Below are 15188 nucleotides of genomic sequence, written 5' to 3' on the forward strand. Positions count from 1 at the left end.
ATGGTGGTTATAACGGTAAGTTTGAATTTTTAGCAATTATACAGCCGACGCTCAACATTCTCCCACTTACATAGAAACTCTTCTTCTTCTTACTGGTGGGTTTTGCAGGTGGGTCAGGAGTGCTTATAGGATAAGCAGAGTTAAAGAAGGAAATAATCCTGTCTTTGCTTTGCAAATAATAGCACAGAAAAGACTTAGTATTTTGAATTCACAACAGGGATATATTGAACAGGTGTATTTTTTCCCCAAAAATATTTGCTTGGTATTATTTTTTCTTCTTTGGGTGGGGCAGGGGGGGACTATAATTGAGAGACTTGTTGAGTATTTTCTACCTGGAATAAATGTATGCTTCTTTGGAATAGTTGTCAATAAAGTCTAGAAATGCTGCATTTCTTCTAGAAATATGTAGATCACTTCCTATCTTAGCTCAGGCTACTGTAACAAATACCAAAGGCTAGTAGCTTTAAACAACACTTATTTCTCACAGTTCTGGAGGCTAGGATGTCAGAGATGCGGTGGCCAGCACGGCTGGGTTCTGGTCAAGAACCCTCTCTCTGGCTTACAGACAGCAGCCTTCTGGCTGTGTCCCCAAATGGCAGAGAAAGGCTGCCCCGGGGCCTCTTCCTCTTTTTTTTAAGGGCACCAATCCCATCGTGGGGGCTCCTCGCTCATGACCTCATATAGACATGGTCACCTCCCAAAGGATCCCCTTGCTAACACTGTCACATTGAGGGTTAGGGTTCAATATATGAACTTCAGGGGACACATTCATTCCATCAGTGTTACCAAAGAGGACTTCATGAGCTCAGGCCCCTCAGCCCTGTTACCTCAGCTCTAGGGGAGGGAACTGGTTGTCTTCTAATATTGTCTGTGAAATTCCACTTTCCCTTGCCAATAGTTGTAGACTTTTTTATTCTTTGCTGATTTTAAGCTACGAGTAATTTACTCTTGGGCCTCCTAGGTGGCTCAGTGGTAAAGAATCCACCTGCCAGTGCAGGAGATGCAGGTTTGATCCCTGGGTTGGGAAGATCCCCTGTTGAAGGAAATGGCAACCCACTCCAGTATTCTTTGCTGGGAAATCCCACAGACAGAAGCCTGGCAGGCCACAGTCCATGGGGTCGCAAAGAGTCGGACACGACTGAACAACTAAACAACAACAGTTTACTCTTACCTTGGAAGAATAATTGGACTGGTTTCAAAGAGACTCTTTGTGTGTTTGTTTATAACTCTAGAATCATGGAATCCAAGGGCTTCCGATCTCGAAAGACTCTTCCATGTAATCCACTGTTTCTCAGAGGGGTCCACTGACCAGCTGCCTCACATGTTGAGGCTGTGCCACAGTCGGACTGTCTGAGGAGAGGAGGCCTAGTGGAGAAGTTGTATGTTTATCATGTTCTGGCAATTTTCCTACAAAAGAAAGCTTGAAAACCACTGATGTAGTTCACTCCTCTTGTAAGCAGTGAGGAAGCTGAGGCCCAGCAGGTTGCAGTGGCTTTCCTGAGGTCCCACAGCTTGAGACAGAGTGGGACTGGAGCCCTGCAGCGCTCTCATCTTTTCCCTGGTTCCTACTCCAGTAAGAGCGGGTCAGCCAGTCCTCCATGCACAGCATCTTGGAGAATATGGATGTGAGAGTTGGGACATACAGGAGGATAGAAGGCATCAGAGAGTTCAGGTTCTGTGCCCTAACTTTGCTTGTTTTCATCTATATTGGGAACTAGACGAAGAAAGAAATTGAGAGCTTGACTTGTCTCAGCCAGTTACAGTTTCTACTACGATTTTGGTTATAAGTTGCAATTCCTCATTTGATAACTGATTTTAAGCCTTTAAAGAATACAGGATTTTCTTATAGACAAAACACTCATGGAAGAAAATGCCACTAGAATGAGTCAAATGGAAAAACTTGGCCTATTTCCTTATGGGTCACTCAGCAATGATCAGAGCCCAAACAGAGACAAATGAAACAAAGTTCTGAGCAGGAGCTGAAAAGAGAAGGCACTGGGATGGTCCGTCCCGAAGCTCATCTGCCATTGGGAACTTGAAAACCCAAACCCACCCCTGCACACCCTGGTTCCCAGGCCTGAGATGTTGATGATCCCTCAGGTGATCATCAGTAAGCCTCTGGACCCTCCCACTCTGGTGCTGGTCTTCAAAAGAAGTCAGTGTTGGGGCTTCCCTGCTGTCTAGTTGGTTAAGAATCCTCCTGCCATTGTAGGAGACGTGGGTTCTATCCCTGATCCAGGAAGCTCCTGCATGCCTCGGGGCAGCCAAGCACATGCACCACAGCTACTGAGCCTGTGCTCTAGAACCTGGGAATCACAACTACTGAAGCCCAAGACCCTAGAGCCCGTGCTCCACAAGAAAAGCTGCTGCAGTGAGAAGCCCTCGCATCACAACTGAACGGTACCCCAGCTCACTGCAACGAGAGGAAAGCCCTCCCAGTGACGAAGACCAAAAGATAAATCATTCATATTTTTTTTAAAGTCCATTGTTTGTTGAATGGACCAGTGACTGAGAATCCTTACTAAAATTGCTCCTTTAAAAAAAAACTCAGGGTCCTCCCCACCTACACACTATAATACTGCTGATTTTATTGCTATTTGAACTACATAGCAAGCAACTGAAAATTAGAACTCAAATCTTTTTTTGTTCTTTATATTTTGATGAAAATTTTTGTTTTGATGACTTTTGCTTAAAAAAATAGTGTATTTGTTATTCATTTAAAGTAGAGGCAAGATTACATGGGGTTTTTTTCCATGTATGGGTATGAAAATCTTTTTTGCACCAAATATCTCAGTTGATAGAATATTAATTTTTTTGTACATTTTCCCCCAAAAAAACCAAGTTGATTGTTACCCAAATGAAGTGAATTATAGGAACAGAAGTGGAAAAATGAAAGAAATGCAAACATAATTTGTAAAGTTCTGTCCTCCCTGTATAAAACTGTTCTTTTGATGCTCCTTTCCCCTGCTCTGGCCTCAGCTCTTCTCTTTTCTTTTTTGTTTTTAATATTATTGAAGTCTGTCTGAGTTACAGTGTCCTGTGGCTTCCGCCCTTCTAGCACTGACAGTTCGGAATGGAGGAAACGTGTTGGTGCCCTGCTACCCTTCGGGAGTGATCTACGACCTCCTGGAGTGCCTGTACCAGTACATCGACTCGGCCGGCCTCTCCAGCATCCCCTTCTACTTCATCTCCCCGGTGGCTAACAGTTCACTGGAGTTTTCACAGATTTTTGCCGAGTGGTAGGTCTCTGTTTTTCCTGTGATCCCTACAGTCAAGCAGTAGGAAAAGAAAAAGCTTTTTAGTTTTAATTTAAAAAGAAATAGAAATAATCCTGTTTTTTCTCACCTTACTGTGAAACCTTCATTTTTTTCTTTTTTCCTTTCTGTGATATGAAGATTGTATTAATGAAACCCAAAGCAGTTACTTTGCTAGGATTTAGGAGAATTGTTATTAAGAAGGGAAGGAGGAAAGGCAAAGACGTAACTTAGCCACCAGTTTCAAAAGGAACAATAAAACTGTTATGCACTTACCTTCTCACATGCTTCCCTCTGTCTGTTACAAAGTGCAGTTACATTCTTAAAGCTAAAAAAAAGTCTCCAACCCAAGCTCATGTTCTCTGAAATTTTTAATACCAAATCGGATGGGGAAAACTAGCTTATTTTTCCATTTCAATAGTATGTTTGGTGACAGTGTTTTATTACAACAGGAAATTATTTTATCAAATCCTAGAATGGGTGAATTATTGAATGATATGAAGTGGGTGAACCTTTTCAGGATTGTTTAGACAGATGTTTGAATCTAACTCACCTGGCCACAAAAAGGCAGGGTAGGAAGAAATACTGTGAATTACACACCGCACTTAATGGTGCCTGGGGCCGGGGTTGTGACACGCGGGGTGTGCTTATCCTGTCTGCTGGGGTGGTGACCTAACGGCACAGGAGTCTACAAAGCCTCTGAGGTAGGAGGATTTGTACATTATTCTGTGCAGTGTTCACTAACTCTGGGAGATAGTGAAGGACAGGGAAGCCTGGCATGCTGAAGCAACTGAACAGCAACTGCGCAGCATACATATTCGCACAGATTATCCCAAAGTCACGCTTGCCTACCCCACTTTTAAGTATCGTTTTTTTCTTCCCATTTTAGTTGTGCTCAAGGCCCTTTTTTTCTGTTTTTAAATTCAGTCTTCTCCGTCCCACGTGCGTATTATTCATGTTCGTTCATAGGACTTGTTGTTGTTGTTTATATTATATTTGACTTAGTGACTAACAATAAAAGGTCACTTGGATTTCTTCTTTGATTAGAAGTCTCTTCTCCCCATTATGGGAAGGTAATCTTGACTAGGTGGCAGTCCACATGAGGATCACTGCACGTTTATCAGCATGTCCTGAACATCTTCATCCAGACCCTCAGCTGAAAATACTGAATGATGCGAGCTCCGGGGCCAGCCCTGTGGGCCCCTGTGGATGGTGTCCTAACTGGTGTCTGTGCTTCCAATCCACTCTTGTTGTCAGAATGTCTGATGGGGTAGGACTCGGGACTGGTAAGAGTAGGTTGTTTTTGAGTTCCTGTTTTTTGTTATTTGTTTTTAATATGAGTGTAATACATGTTTACTAGAGAAAAAGAAAGTTACAGAGAACAGTAAAAAATAATCCGAACCCATGATCCCACTACCAGAAATAATGTCACTATTAGATTCTGATGTATTTCATCTTTCTATATAGGGATCATGCTGAATATTTAATTGTGAATCCTGCCTTTAAATTTTTTAATCCACATTGCAGGCAGATTCATTCCCAGCTGAGCCACCAGGGAAGCCCAAGAATACTGGAGTGGGTGGCCTATCCCTTCTCTAGTGGATCCTCCTGACCCAGGAATCAAACCAGGGTGTCCTGCATTGCAGGCGGATTCTTTACCAGCTGAACTATCAAGGAAGCCCAATACTAGATTAGAGCATTAGAAAATCTTTGATACCATCATTTTTCCTTGACTGCATTATGATATCATCACTCATCATTTATACATAGTATAATTTACATAACTATTGTCTTATGGGTGGACAGGCTTTTCCCAGTTTTTTTCCTTTTAGTGATAAATTTTCAATTAATATCATTCTGTATATTTATGACTACATCTGCTTTGGGTAAGTTACTAAAAATAGTATTACTGGAACAAAAGATATACATAGTTTTTAATGTTCATCATACAAATCTAAATTGCTTTCCAGAAAAATGTTTATATCTTCTGTAAATTATTACTTATTTGCCTATTTACATACCAAAGGTGTGTACCTTTATCTATTTATTTGAACCCTATATATGTATTAAAGATCCTGATGCTTTGTTATATCTACAGACATTGTTTCCCATTTTGGCACTTTTTTCAGTTTTGTCTTTTGAATTTGTTTTTTTAATAATAACTTGTTCCTTTTAGTAAATAATTTTAAGTATAGAAAGGCTGCAGATATAGTACAGAAACTCCCATATACCTTCTACTCAGGTTCCCTCCTCCCCCAATGTTCATATCTTACATGGTCATGCATTCTGTATCAAAGCTAAGAAATTAACATAAGCACAGTATTATTAACTGAACTCCAGGCTTTATTCATATTACACCAGCTATTCCACCAATGCTTGTTTCCTCTTGCAGAATCCAATCCAGGGTAGCACATGGCACTCATTGGTTCATTCCTCTTTAATATTTATGTGCTTGGCTGCACCGGGTCTTTGTTACAGCATATGAACACTTAGTTACAGCATGTGGGGTCTAGTTCCCTGACCAGGGATTGAACCTGGGCCTCCTGCATTGAGAGCACCGAGTCTTAGCCACTGGACCACCAGAGGAGTCCCCCACGTTGCATTTCAGTTCAGTCGCTCAATCGTTTCCGACTCTTTCCAACCGCATGGACTGCAACACGCCAGGCCTCCCTGTCCATCACCAACTCCCAGAGCTTGCTCAAACTACATCCTCTGTTGTCCCCTTCTCCTCCTGCCTTCAGTCTTTCCCAGCATCAGGATCTTTTCATATGAGTCAGTTTTTCACATCTGGTGGCCAAAGTATTGGAGTTTCAGCTTCAGCATCGGTCCTTCCAATGAACATTCAGGACTGATTTCCTTTAGGGTTGACTACTTTGATCTCTTTGCAGTCCCAGGGACTCTTAAGAGTCTTCTCCAACACCACAGTTCAAAAGCATCAATTTTGGGTGCTCAGCTTTCCTTATGGTCCAACTCTCACATCCATACATGACTGCTGGAAAAACCATAGCTTTAACTAGACGGACTTTGTCCGCCAAGTAATGTCTCTGCTTTTGAATATGCTGTCTAGGTTGGTCATAACTTTTCTTCCAAGAAGTAAGCGTCTTTTAATTCATGACTGCAGTCAGCATCTGCGGTAATTTTGGAGCCCAAAAAAATCAAGTCTGTCACTATTTCCATTGTTTCCCATCTGTTTGCCATGAAGTGATGGAACCAGACGCCATGATCTTAGTTTTTTGAATGTTGAGTTTTAAGTCAGCTTTTTTACTCTCCTCTTTCACTTTCATCAAGAGGCTCTTTAGTTCTTCTTGCTTTCTGCCATAAAGGTAGTGTCATCTGCATATCTGAGGTTAGTGATATTTCTCCTGGCAAGATTCCAGCTTGTGCTTCATCCAGCCCAGCGTTTCTCATCATGTACTCTGTATATAAGTTAAATAAGCAGGGTGACAATATACATCCTCAACATACTCCTTCCCCAGCTTGGACACAGTCTATTGTTCCATGTCCCATTCTAACTGTTGCTTCCTGACCTGCATACAGATTTCTCAGGAGGCAAGTAAGGTGGTCTGGTATTCCCATCTCTTGAAGAATTTTCCACAGTTTGTTGTGATCCACACAGTCAAAGGCTTTAGCGTAGTCAGTGAAGCAGATACAGGTGTTTTTCCAGAATTCTCTTTCTCTTTCGATGATCCAACAAATGGTGGCAATTTGATCTCTGGTTCCTCTGCCTTTTCTAAATTCAGCTTGAACATCTGGAAGTTCTCAATTCATGTACTGTTGAAATCTGACTTGGAGAAATTTGAGCAATACTTTGCTAGTGTGTGAGATGAGTGCAATTAAATGGTGGTTTGAACATTCTTTGGCATTGCCTTTCTTTGGAATTGGAATAAAAACTGACCTTTTCCAGTCCTGTGGGCACTGCTGAGTTTTCCAAATTTGCTGGCATATTGAATGCAGCACTTCAAAGCTTCATCTTTTAGGACTTGAAATAGCTCAGTTGGAATCCCAGCTTTGTTAGTAGTGATGCTTCCTAAGGCCCACTTGACTTCTCATTCCAGGATGTCTGGCTCTAGGTGAGTGATCACACCATCATGGTTGTCTGGGTCATGAAGATCATTTTTGTATAGTTCTTCTGTGTATTCTTGCCACCTCTGCTTTATATCTTCTGCTTCTGTTAGGTCCATACCATTTCTGTCCTTTATTGTGCCCATCTTTGCATGAAATGCATTTATCTCTTTTATTTTTTGACAGAAGTATTTTAGTTTTATGCTTTTATATACTGATGCTAACTGATATATTATCCTTTGCAGCACTCTACATTAAAGTTTTAAACCAAGCTCTTTTATCCCTCTTACTGAGTTTGAAATAAAGACACTACTATTGTCTGTTTAGACACTATTAATAAGTAACCCTTCAAAAAGTATCTTGTTTTTGTGTTTTACATCTTCTTCCACAAAGGAGTTGTGGAAGTGATGTTTTAAAAAGTGATGTTTTTAAAGTCGAGTTCAACCAAAGGTAGGAAAAATTAGATAACAGATTGTATAATGAAGTTAAGACTAAACCTAGACCCCCAGAGTCCTGAATTATTCCATCAAAAGTAATATCTGTTAGAAATGTTGAAATGCTTTAATTCTGCTTTAGTAGGATTCTTAGAAGCGGGTCTAACAATCACTGCATGTGTTTTTTTCCCCAACTTAAAAATGTCAGACCTATAGAGCACCACATACCTTGATTAACTTTTTATCATATTTGTTTTTCCAGAAATCTCCGTGTCTTAAATGTCACATCTGACTAGGGAAAAACAGACTACCTAAAACAGTCAGTGTCTCTGAATTAACATAGTTCCTGGAGAGATTTATTACTCTCCAGTTTGACTTACCAAATTCGGCTATTTATGAAATGGTACATGTACAAAATAGAAATCTGTCTCAAAAGAAAATTACTTTCTACTCAGAATTGATCACTTTGGAATTCCCTGGTAGTCCATTGGTTTGGACTTTGTGCGTCCACTGCAGGAGGCATGGGTTCAATCCCCGGTCTGGGGATTAAGATCCTTATAAGCCTTGTGGTAGAGCCAAAAAAACTGACCACAACTAAATGAAATACAGTATCTTGGATCCTGGAAGAGAAAAAAAAAATCAGTGGAAAAACTGGTGACAGCTGAGTAGAATCTAGAGTTTAGGTAAGTGTAGTGTACTGATGTCAATGTCTTAGTTTAACAAAACAGTGAGATGATGAACTCTGTACTATCTTTGCAAATTTTCTGTAAATCTAAAATCACTCCAAAATAAGAAGCTTGTGTTTTAAGGGAAAAAATGTATTGAGGAATTTCAAAGGTTAAAAACACATTCACAAGAGACTTACATCCTGATTACTTTATAAATGCCAGCTATTTACAGTGAGTGAGATTCACTGGCAGGAAAATTTTAAACTTCAGCATGTATTTGCACTGTTTAACCACTAGGTGGCAGCAAATGCCTCTGTGCACCGTGCCTAATGTGCTGATCTTTTTTGTTTTTAAAGGCTTTGTCACAACAAACAGACTAAGGTGTACCTCCCAGAACCGCCTTTTCCTCATGCTGAGGTAAGAAAATGAAATCACTAGGTCAGAGCAAGTAAGAAATGTAGGTAAAGGTATGTGGGTGGAAATAGCAGGTCATTAGAATAAAGAAATGTGACCTGTGGTGGATTCATTTTGATATTTGGCAAAACTAATACAATTATGTAAAGTTTAAAAATAAAATAAAATTAAAAAAAAAAAAAGAATTAAGAAATGTGGAGATAAACTGATACAGCCTTCTGTTTGCCTTGTAAGGTGGTGTGAATATGCTAACTCAAGATGTGTTACTTTCTCTTCTTATTAACACCTTACATTTCCAGTATGTTGCTCAGTTCATAGTCTACTTCTGTTTCATTGACTGGGTGAGGAATTTTATTCTAGTATCTACTACTGCCTTTTTTGCATAATAGATTTACTTATTGTCAAAGTCTTTCTACAAGTTGGTTATGTCTTAGTGTAAGGGCTTCCCAGGTGGCGCTAGTGGTAAAGAACCCACCTGTTAGTGCAGGAGACGCAAGAGACATGGGTTCAATCCCTGAGTCAGGAAGATCCCCTGGAGAAGGACATGGCAACCCACTCCAGTATTCTTTCCTGGAGGATCCCATGGACAGAGGAGCCTGGTGGGCTACAGTCCTTGGCGTTGCAAAGAGACATACGACTGAGCAACTAAGTTATGTTTTTTAGTATAAGATACTAAACATAGCTTATGTCCTTGGTGTAAATATTTAATGATGAAAATGACAACATTTCAATTTAAAAAAACAGAAAAAGTCCCCCTTCTTCACAGAGCCAGTTGTGTTTTTATACGGCTGTGTGTGCCCAGTTTTGTGTCTACTTTTGTTTTTCACCAAACAGTAAATGATGAACCTTTCTCTGTGCGCCTTACTGTTATTGCTGCTGCCTAGTATTTCATAGCATATCATATGAATGTCTTGTAGTGTTCTTGGCTTCCTTGGTGGCTCAGGTGGTAAAGAATCTGCCTGCAGTGCAGGAGACCCGAGTTCAATCCCTGGGTCAGAAGATCCCCTGGAGAAGGGAATGGCAACCCACTCCAGTATTCTTATCTGGAGAATCCCATGGACAGAGGAGCCTGGCGGGCTACAGTCCATGGGTTCACAAAAGGGTCGGACATGACTGAGCAACTAACACTTTCACACATACAGAAAGCTCACTTTTGATATTAGAAGTCAGGAGAGTGGTCCTCACAGAGACAGCCATGGGGGCGGGCAGGGCCTGGAAGCGGACAAGGGGCGTTTCTGAGGAGCTGGTGATGCTGTTTCTTGATGTGCGAATGGGAACACGGATGTTTTCGTTGTAAAAATGCCATCCAGTTAGGTACGTCTGTTTAGGTACTTATGTATAGGGGTTTCGCTGAGTGACTTATTATGCAATTAACTATTTGACTCGAGTAAATTGCAACAAATGTCCTGCTAATTATTTTAAATCTTACTGCTGTCTTCCTACTCCCAAGGAGGGGTCTTTCATGAACTAGGACGTCAAGTGGAAGGTTTTGAGCAAGTTACTTGCAGTCCTCTTACTGTCTGTTTGTAATTCTCTTGGCTGCACCATGTGGCACCTGGGATCTTGGTTCCCCAGCCAGGGATTGAACCTGTACCCCTCCTTGAAAGGCAGAGTCTTAACTGGGCCTCCAGGCAAGTCCCATGCAGCCCTCGTACTGTCTTTTGGGGGGTTGGGAGGGCAGTGCTAGGTCTTTGCTGCTGCACGGGCTTCGCTCTAGCTGCGGAGAGCGGGAGCTACTCTCTCATTGCAGGCTCCGGCTTCTCCTTGCGGTGGCTTCTCTTACTGCAGAGCACAGGCTCTATGGTGCAGGAGCTTCAGCAGTTGCGGCTCCCACGCTCTAGAGCTCAGGCTCAGTAGTTATGGCACACGGGCTAGTTGTTCCGTGGCATGTGGGATCTTCCCGGATCCGGGACAGAACCCATGTCTCCTGCACTGACAGGCAGATTCTTTACCACTGAGCCACCAGGAAGGCCCCCTCATACTGTCTTAACAGCCGCCACGGCTTTTGCAAACTCTGTCATTACTACAGTGAAACTCAGGGTAGAAATCTAATCGTGTCAGAACATTAAGTGTGGCAGAACATGCTCGGTGGTGGCTTTACCACTGAAAGTGTACCTGCCTCTCCCCTAGTAACAGTTAGCCTTTCCTTAGAACTTGATCTCCAAGGGTATTACCATGTTCTTACCCACAAGTTTGTCACGAATGACCTTTGTCCCACTCACAGCTAGGGATGGGAAAAGACCAAAGTTGCACAATCAGGGTTCCTAATACGTACTTATTGATATTAGGGCGTGGTGGAATTGATAGCCAGTGTCACGTGACCAGTGTCCATGAGAAAATACACTTCTGCCTTTAGTACTGATGAAAAACTGCTTTACAGAATTCCTGCCTACAGCTCCACTGCCTGTGTAGTTTAGACCTTAAAACAGCTCAGAGATAATTCTGGATGGTCAAAAAGGTAGTAAGTCAGCTGGAAAAGTAGATATAATGGGGGAAAAAATCAGAGCGCCTAAAAAGTGACTTACGTGCAAAGACCTACTGCTCTTCTTAGATTCCCGTCATCTCCTTGACATGCGTGGGTACAAGAGAGCTGGTCCTTCAGTCAGCCACTTATCTATTTAACGGGCGAGTAATGCTTTGGGCCACACAGGTTATAAAAAATGTCAGTTTTATTTGTATGTAACTAGGAAGGAAGACTGCAGTGAGTGTTCCCTCTTTACTACTCGTATCCCAGCCAGGCATGTGGCCCCTGAGGAAGACCTCCAGGGTGGTCTTGCTAATGAAAGCAGTCCCTCGGAATTAAAGGTTAAATCTTTCAGAGTAAAGAAAGTTGGGTTTCCATTTGGGAATGGCCCCATCCTCGCCTCATCCTCACTGTTGGGGTGGCAACAGGTGGGCTTGGAGTTGTGGGCTCCCCTCTTATGCATTAGGAGTGTACAGGATCGAGAAATGTCTCACACCAATTCTTTATCCATCAGACAGCATCTCAGGGCAGTGTTGTTGTTGTCATTTAGTCACTAAGTCATGTCTGAGTCTTTGAGACTTCATGGACTGTAGCCCGCCAGGTTCCTCTGTCCATGAGATTTTTCAGGCAAGAATACTGGAGTGGGTTGCCATTCCATTTTCCGGGGGATCATCCTGACCCAGGGATCAAACCCAGGTCTCCTGCATTGCAGGCAGATTCTTTACCACTAAGCCTCTCAAAGGCAATACTAGTTGATACTGAGGGTCTCTGAAGTGTGGGTGTTTGTCGTCTGACTTGTTGGTGCCAGAGTGAAGCAGGGGGGCCGGGGCAGCACCAAGAACTTCTGAGCAGTGTCACAAGAGGCCATCTGCGGTGCTCCCTGTATGTGGTGTTGTCTTGGGTCAGGCCTGATTGGCAGGAGAGTATTTCCAGGGGTTGTACTGAAAAGAGGACCTTTATGGTTCAGAACATCCACTTCGTGAGACAGGTTTGAAGCCATGCATGGCCTGCTCCTCACCGCAGCTCTCTGTCGGGAGGACATCACGCCTCCCGCGCACGTTTCTGAAAGCCTTGGTCCTTGTGCTTCAGTCCCCACGGTGACGCAACACAGCTCCACCTTCCCAAGCGGGGGTCCTGTGCTGGTAAACGAGGTCACTGTGTGAGGTGTTAGTTGTGACAGAACTCAGTGATGCTCAGAGTTTGGGAAAGTTACTTGTACTTCAAAGACTTCTGGGGGACTTCTGGGCCTGGGGCTCAGAGCGTCAGGAAGCTATAAAGGAAGGGTTAGACGGAATCCAGCCAGAACAGCCTGAATGAAAGTTTCCAATAAGTACGACACTTGTAGAGCTCCCCTGGTGGCTCAGGTGGTAGAGAATCTGCCTGCGATGCAGGAGACCCAGGTTTGATCCCTGGGTCAGGAAGATCCCTTGGAGAAGGGAATGGCTACTCACGCCAACATTCTTGCCTGGAGAATTCCATGCACAGAGGAACCTTGCGGGCCACAGTCCACGAGGACGCAAAGAGTCGGACACGACTGAATGACTAACACACACATAGACCAGTGTTACCCAAAGATCCATCGTTGGAGAAGGTCACATTGTAGGTTAAAAACCTGTATCCATATCTTGTATTTTTAATGTTCTCCACTCACTCTGACATGCAGCAGTCCTTCCTTCATGGGCAGGCTAACGTCTCTTCCTGTGCTTTTGACACGTGCTCTAGCTCATTCAGACCAACAAGCTGAAGCACTACCCCAGCATCCATGGAGACTTCAGCAACGACTTCAGGCAGCCCTGCGTGGTCTTCACTGGACACCCTTCCCTCCGGTTCGGGGACGTGGTCCATTTCATGGAGCTCTGGGGAAAGTCGAGTCTCAACACGGTCATCTTCACAGGTGAATCAACCAGCAAACAAAACCCTGTGCTTCCCACTGGGACCATCCCTGAATACCTGTAGGATGTTACCTACCACGTAGAGACCCCAGGAAGAATTGACAGTAAGGTGTAAATATGATACTGTTGTTGTTGTTGTGTCCAACTCTTTGTGACCTCGTGGACTACAGCACACACTGTCCCTCACCATCTTCCGGAGCTTGCTCAGACTCATGTCTGTTGAGTCAGTGATGCCATCCAACCATCTCATCCTTTGTCACCCACTTCTCCTCCTGCCTTCAATCTTTCCCATCATCAGAGTCTTTTCCAATGAGTCGGCTCTTTGCACCAGGAGGCCAAAGTATTAGAGCTTCAGCTTCAGCATCAGTCCTTCCAATGAATATTCAGGATTGATTTCCTTTAGGATCGACTGGTTGGATCTCCTTGCTGTTCAAGGGACTCTCAAGAGTCTTCTCCAACACCACAGTTCAAAAGCAACAATCCTTTAGATCATTATTCTGTTGTAAATATGAAAGGATAAATCGCCCAGCAGGCGGAGGAGAAGAACACACACAGTGTCCCAGTAGATGCTGTGCGCTGGACAGCTTTCATAGCTGTTTTTGTAGATTTTGTCCCCGAGACAGGTTTCTGGTCTAGAACTACTGTTGACAGGATTTTGTAAGCTATTCAAAAACTGCAGGAATTCCAGTGATCAGTCTCGCTTCACCCTTAAGGAATTACTGACTGAGATGGCTCTTTCTCCTTAGGTTATAGTTTGCTCTGGCTTACAGTTTTTCTTGTGGAGATGAACCCCTCAGAATAAAGCTAATCCTTTAATGAGGGCACCTTAGGGGTTTTACTTAATCATTGTCTTACCAATCAGGGTCTTCAGATAGTCTTGGGATTTGAAACTCTCATGGGCATTGAAGTAAAGAGCCTCGATATGAAATCTAGGCGGAGTTACTGTGACCTCAGCCAGGTTACTCACCTCTGTAAGATGGGACTGTGGGTGGCTCCTCCTCGGGCAGCTCTCTGCTTTTAGTGAAATGTTATAAGGAAGGAGTTCTTACAAGGCCTGGCCCAGAAGCCTGTGGAGAAAGGACCAGTTGCCTTCTGGGAGTTTTCTAATGACTTTTAAGACATGAGTGGTGGAGGAGTCTAGTTATGCCCAAAGCTTTGGGGCCAGGTGGCCCCTTCCCCATGCTCAGCAGTGGGGCCAGCCAGAGACCACCAGGACCATCCCAGTAATCAAACAGACTTGGGTGCTGACTCGGCAGTGAGTCGGGAGACTGCTGGGGGAGACAGGAGGCATCGCAGGACATGGTCAAAAGAACTTAGAGGTCGGGCCTTGTGTTGGGTGATCTTGGAGGTGGGCTTATTGCTCCGGCTTGGTGTCATCAGGACCGGAAGTAGTTCTCTGGTTGCAAGATTCTTGTCTAGAGGGTTAGAAGAACAGAGCCAGGACAGGGTGGCATTTGCTTGTTTTGAGGTTTGGACAGGGTTGTGGTCTTGCATTCAGGCATGACTACAGAGGGCCTTGTTTCGGTCTTGATCCATGGTGGTCACCAAGCAGCCTTTTGTGACATCGGCATCATGTGGGATGGTTTCTGTGCAGTGGGAGGACGTGGCCTGGCCTCGAGTGATGAAAGCGCTCAGAGGAGCAGCTGGTGGGGGCAGCTGTGCTCCGTCCAGGCCCCCTGTTAGCCACAGGCAGAGGAAGCCAGGCTGTAAGGTTCACACCGCCCAGAGCCTCACCATTGATTGCCAGGTTGGGCTAAACAGGAAGTCATCTGGAGGAGGCTATCAGCAGTAGGACTAAGTGGGGGGCTCCTGTTCTTTCTGAGGGATGTTGGCTCTGACGTGACAGTGGGCACAGTAGGCCAAGGCGCAGAAGAAGTGTCGCGAGACCAGAAACTTCCCTTCAGCCAGCTGAAAAGAAAGAGAGGGCTATGTGACTGTCCGTACGTGCATCACCCAGCATTTGTTTGGGTCAGGAATTTATATTTAAAACTGGGTGCTGC

General features: G+C 43.8%; 1 protein-coding gene across 1 annotated transcript in view; it reads left to right on the forward strand.

Annotated features, from left to right (window-relative positions):
- Positions 1 to 13190, forward strand: part of INTS9 (integrator complex subunit 9) — a gene marked incomplete at its 3' end in the record, with an annotated part of 103893 nt that extends 90703 nt beyond the window's left edge. The window contains 3 exon segments of the mRNA XM_045165000.1: positions 3059 to 3239; positions 8775 to 8835; positions 13019 to 13190. Of these exon segments, the coding sequence (XP_045020935.1) occupies positions 3059 to 3239; positions 8775 to 8835; positions 13019 to 13190 (414 nt within the window).
- Between the last annotated feature and the right edge of the window lie 1998 nt (positions 13191 to 15188).

This window comes from Bubalus bubalis, chromosome 3, assembly GCF_019923935.1.
Source record: "Bubalus bubalis isolate 160015118507 breed Murrah chromosome 3, NDDB_SH_1, whole genome shotgun sequence".
NCBI lineage: Eukaryota > Metazoa > Chordata > Mammalia > Artiodactyla > Bovidae > Bubalus > Bubalus bubalis.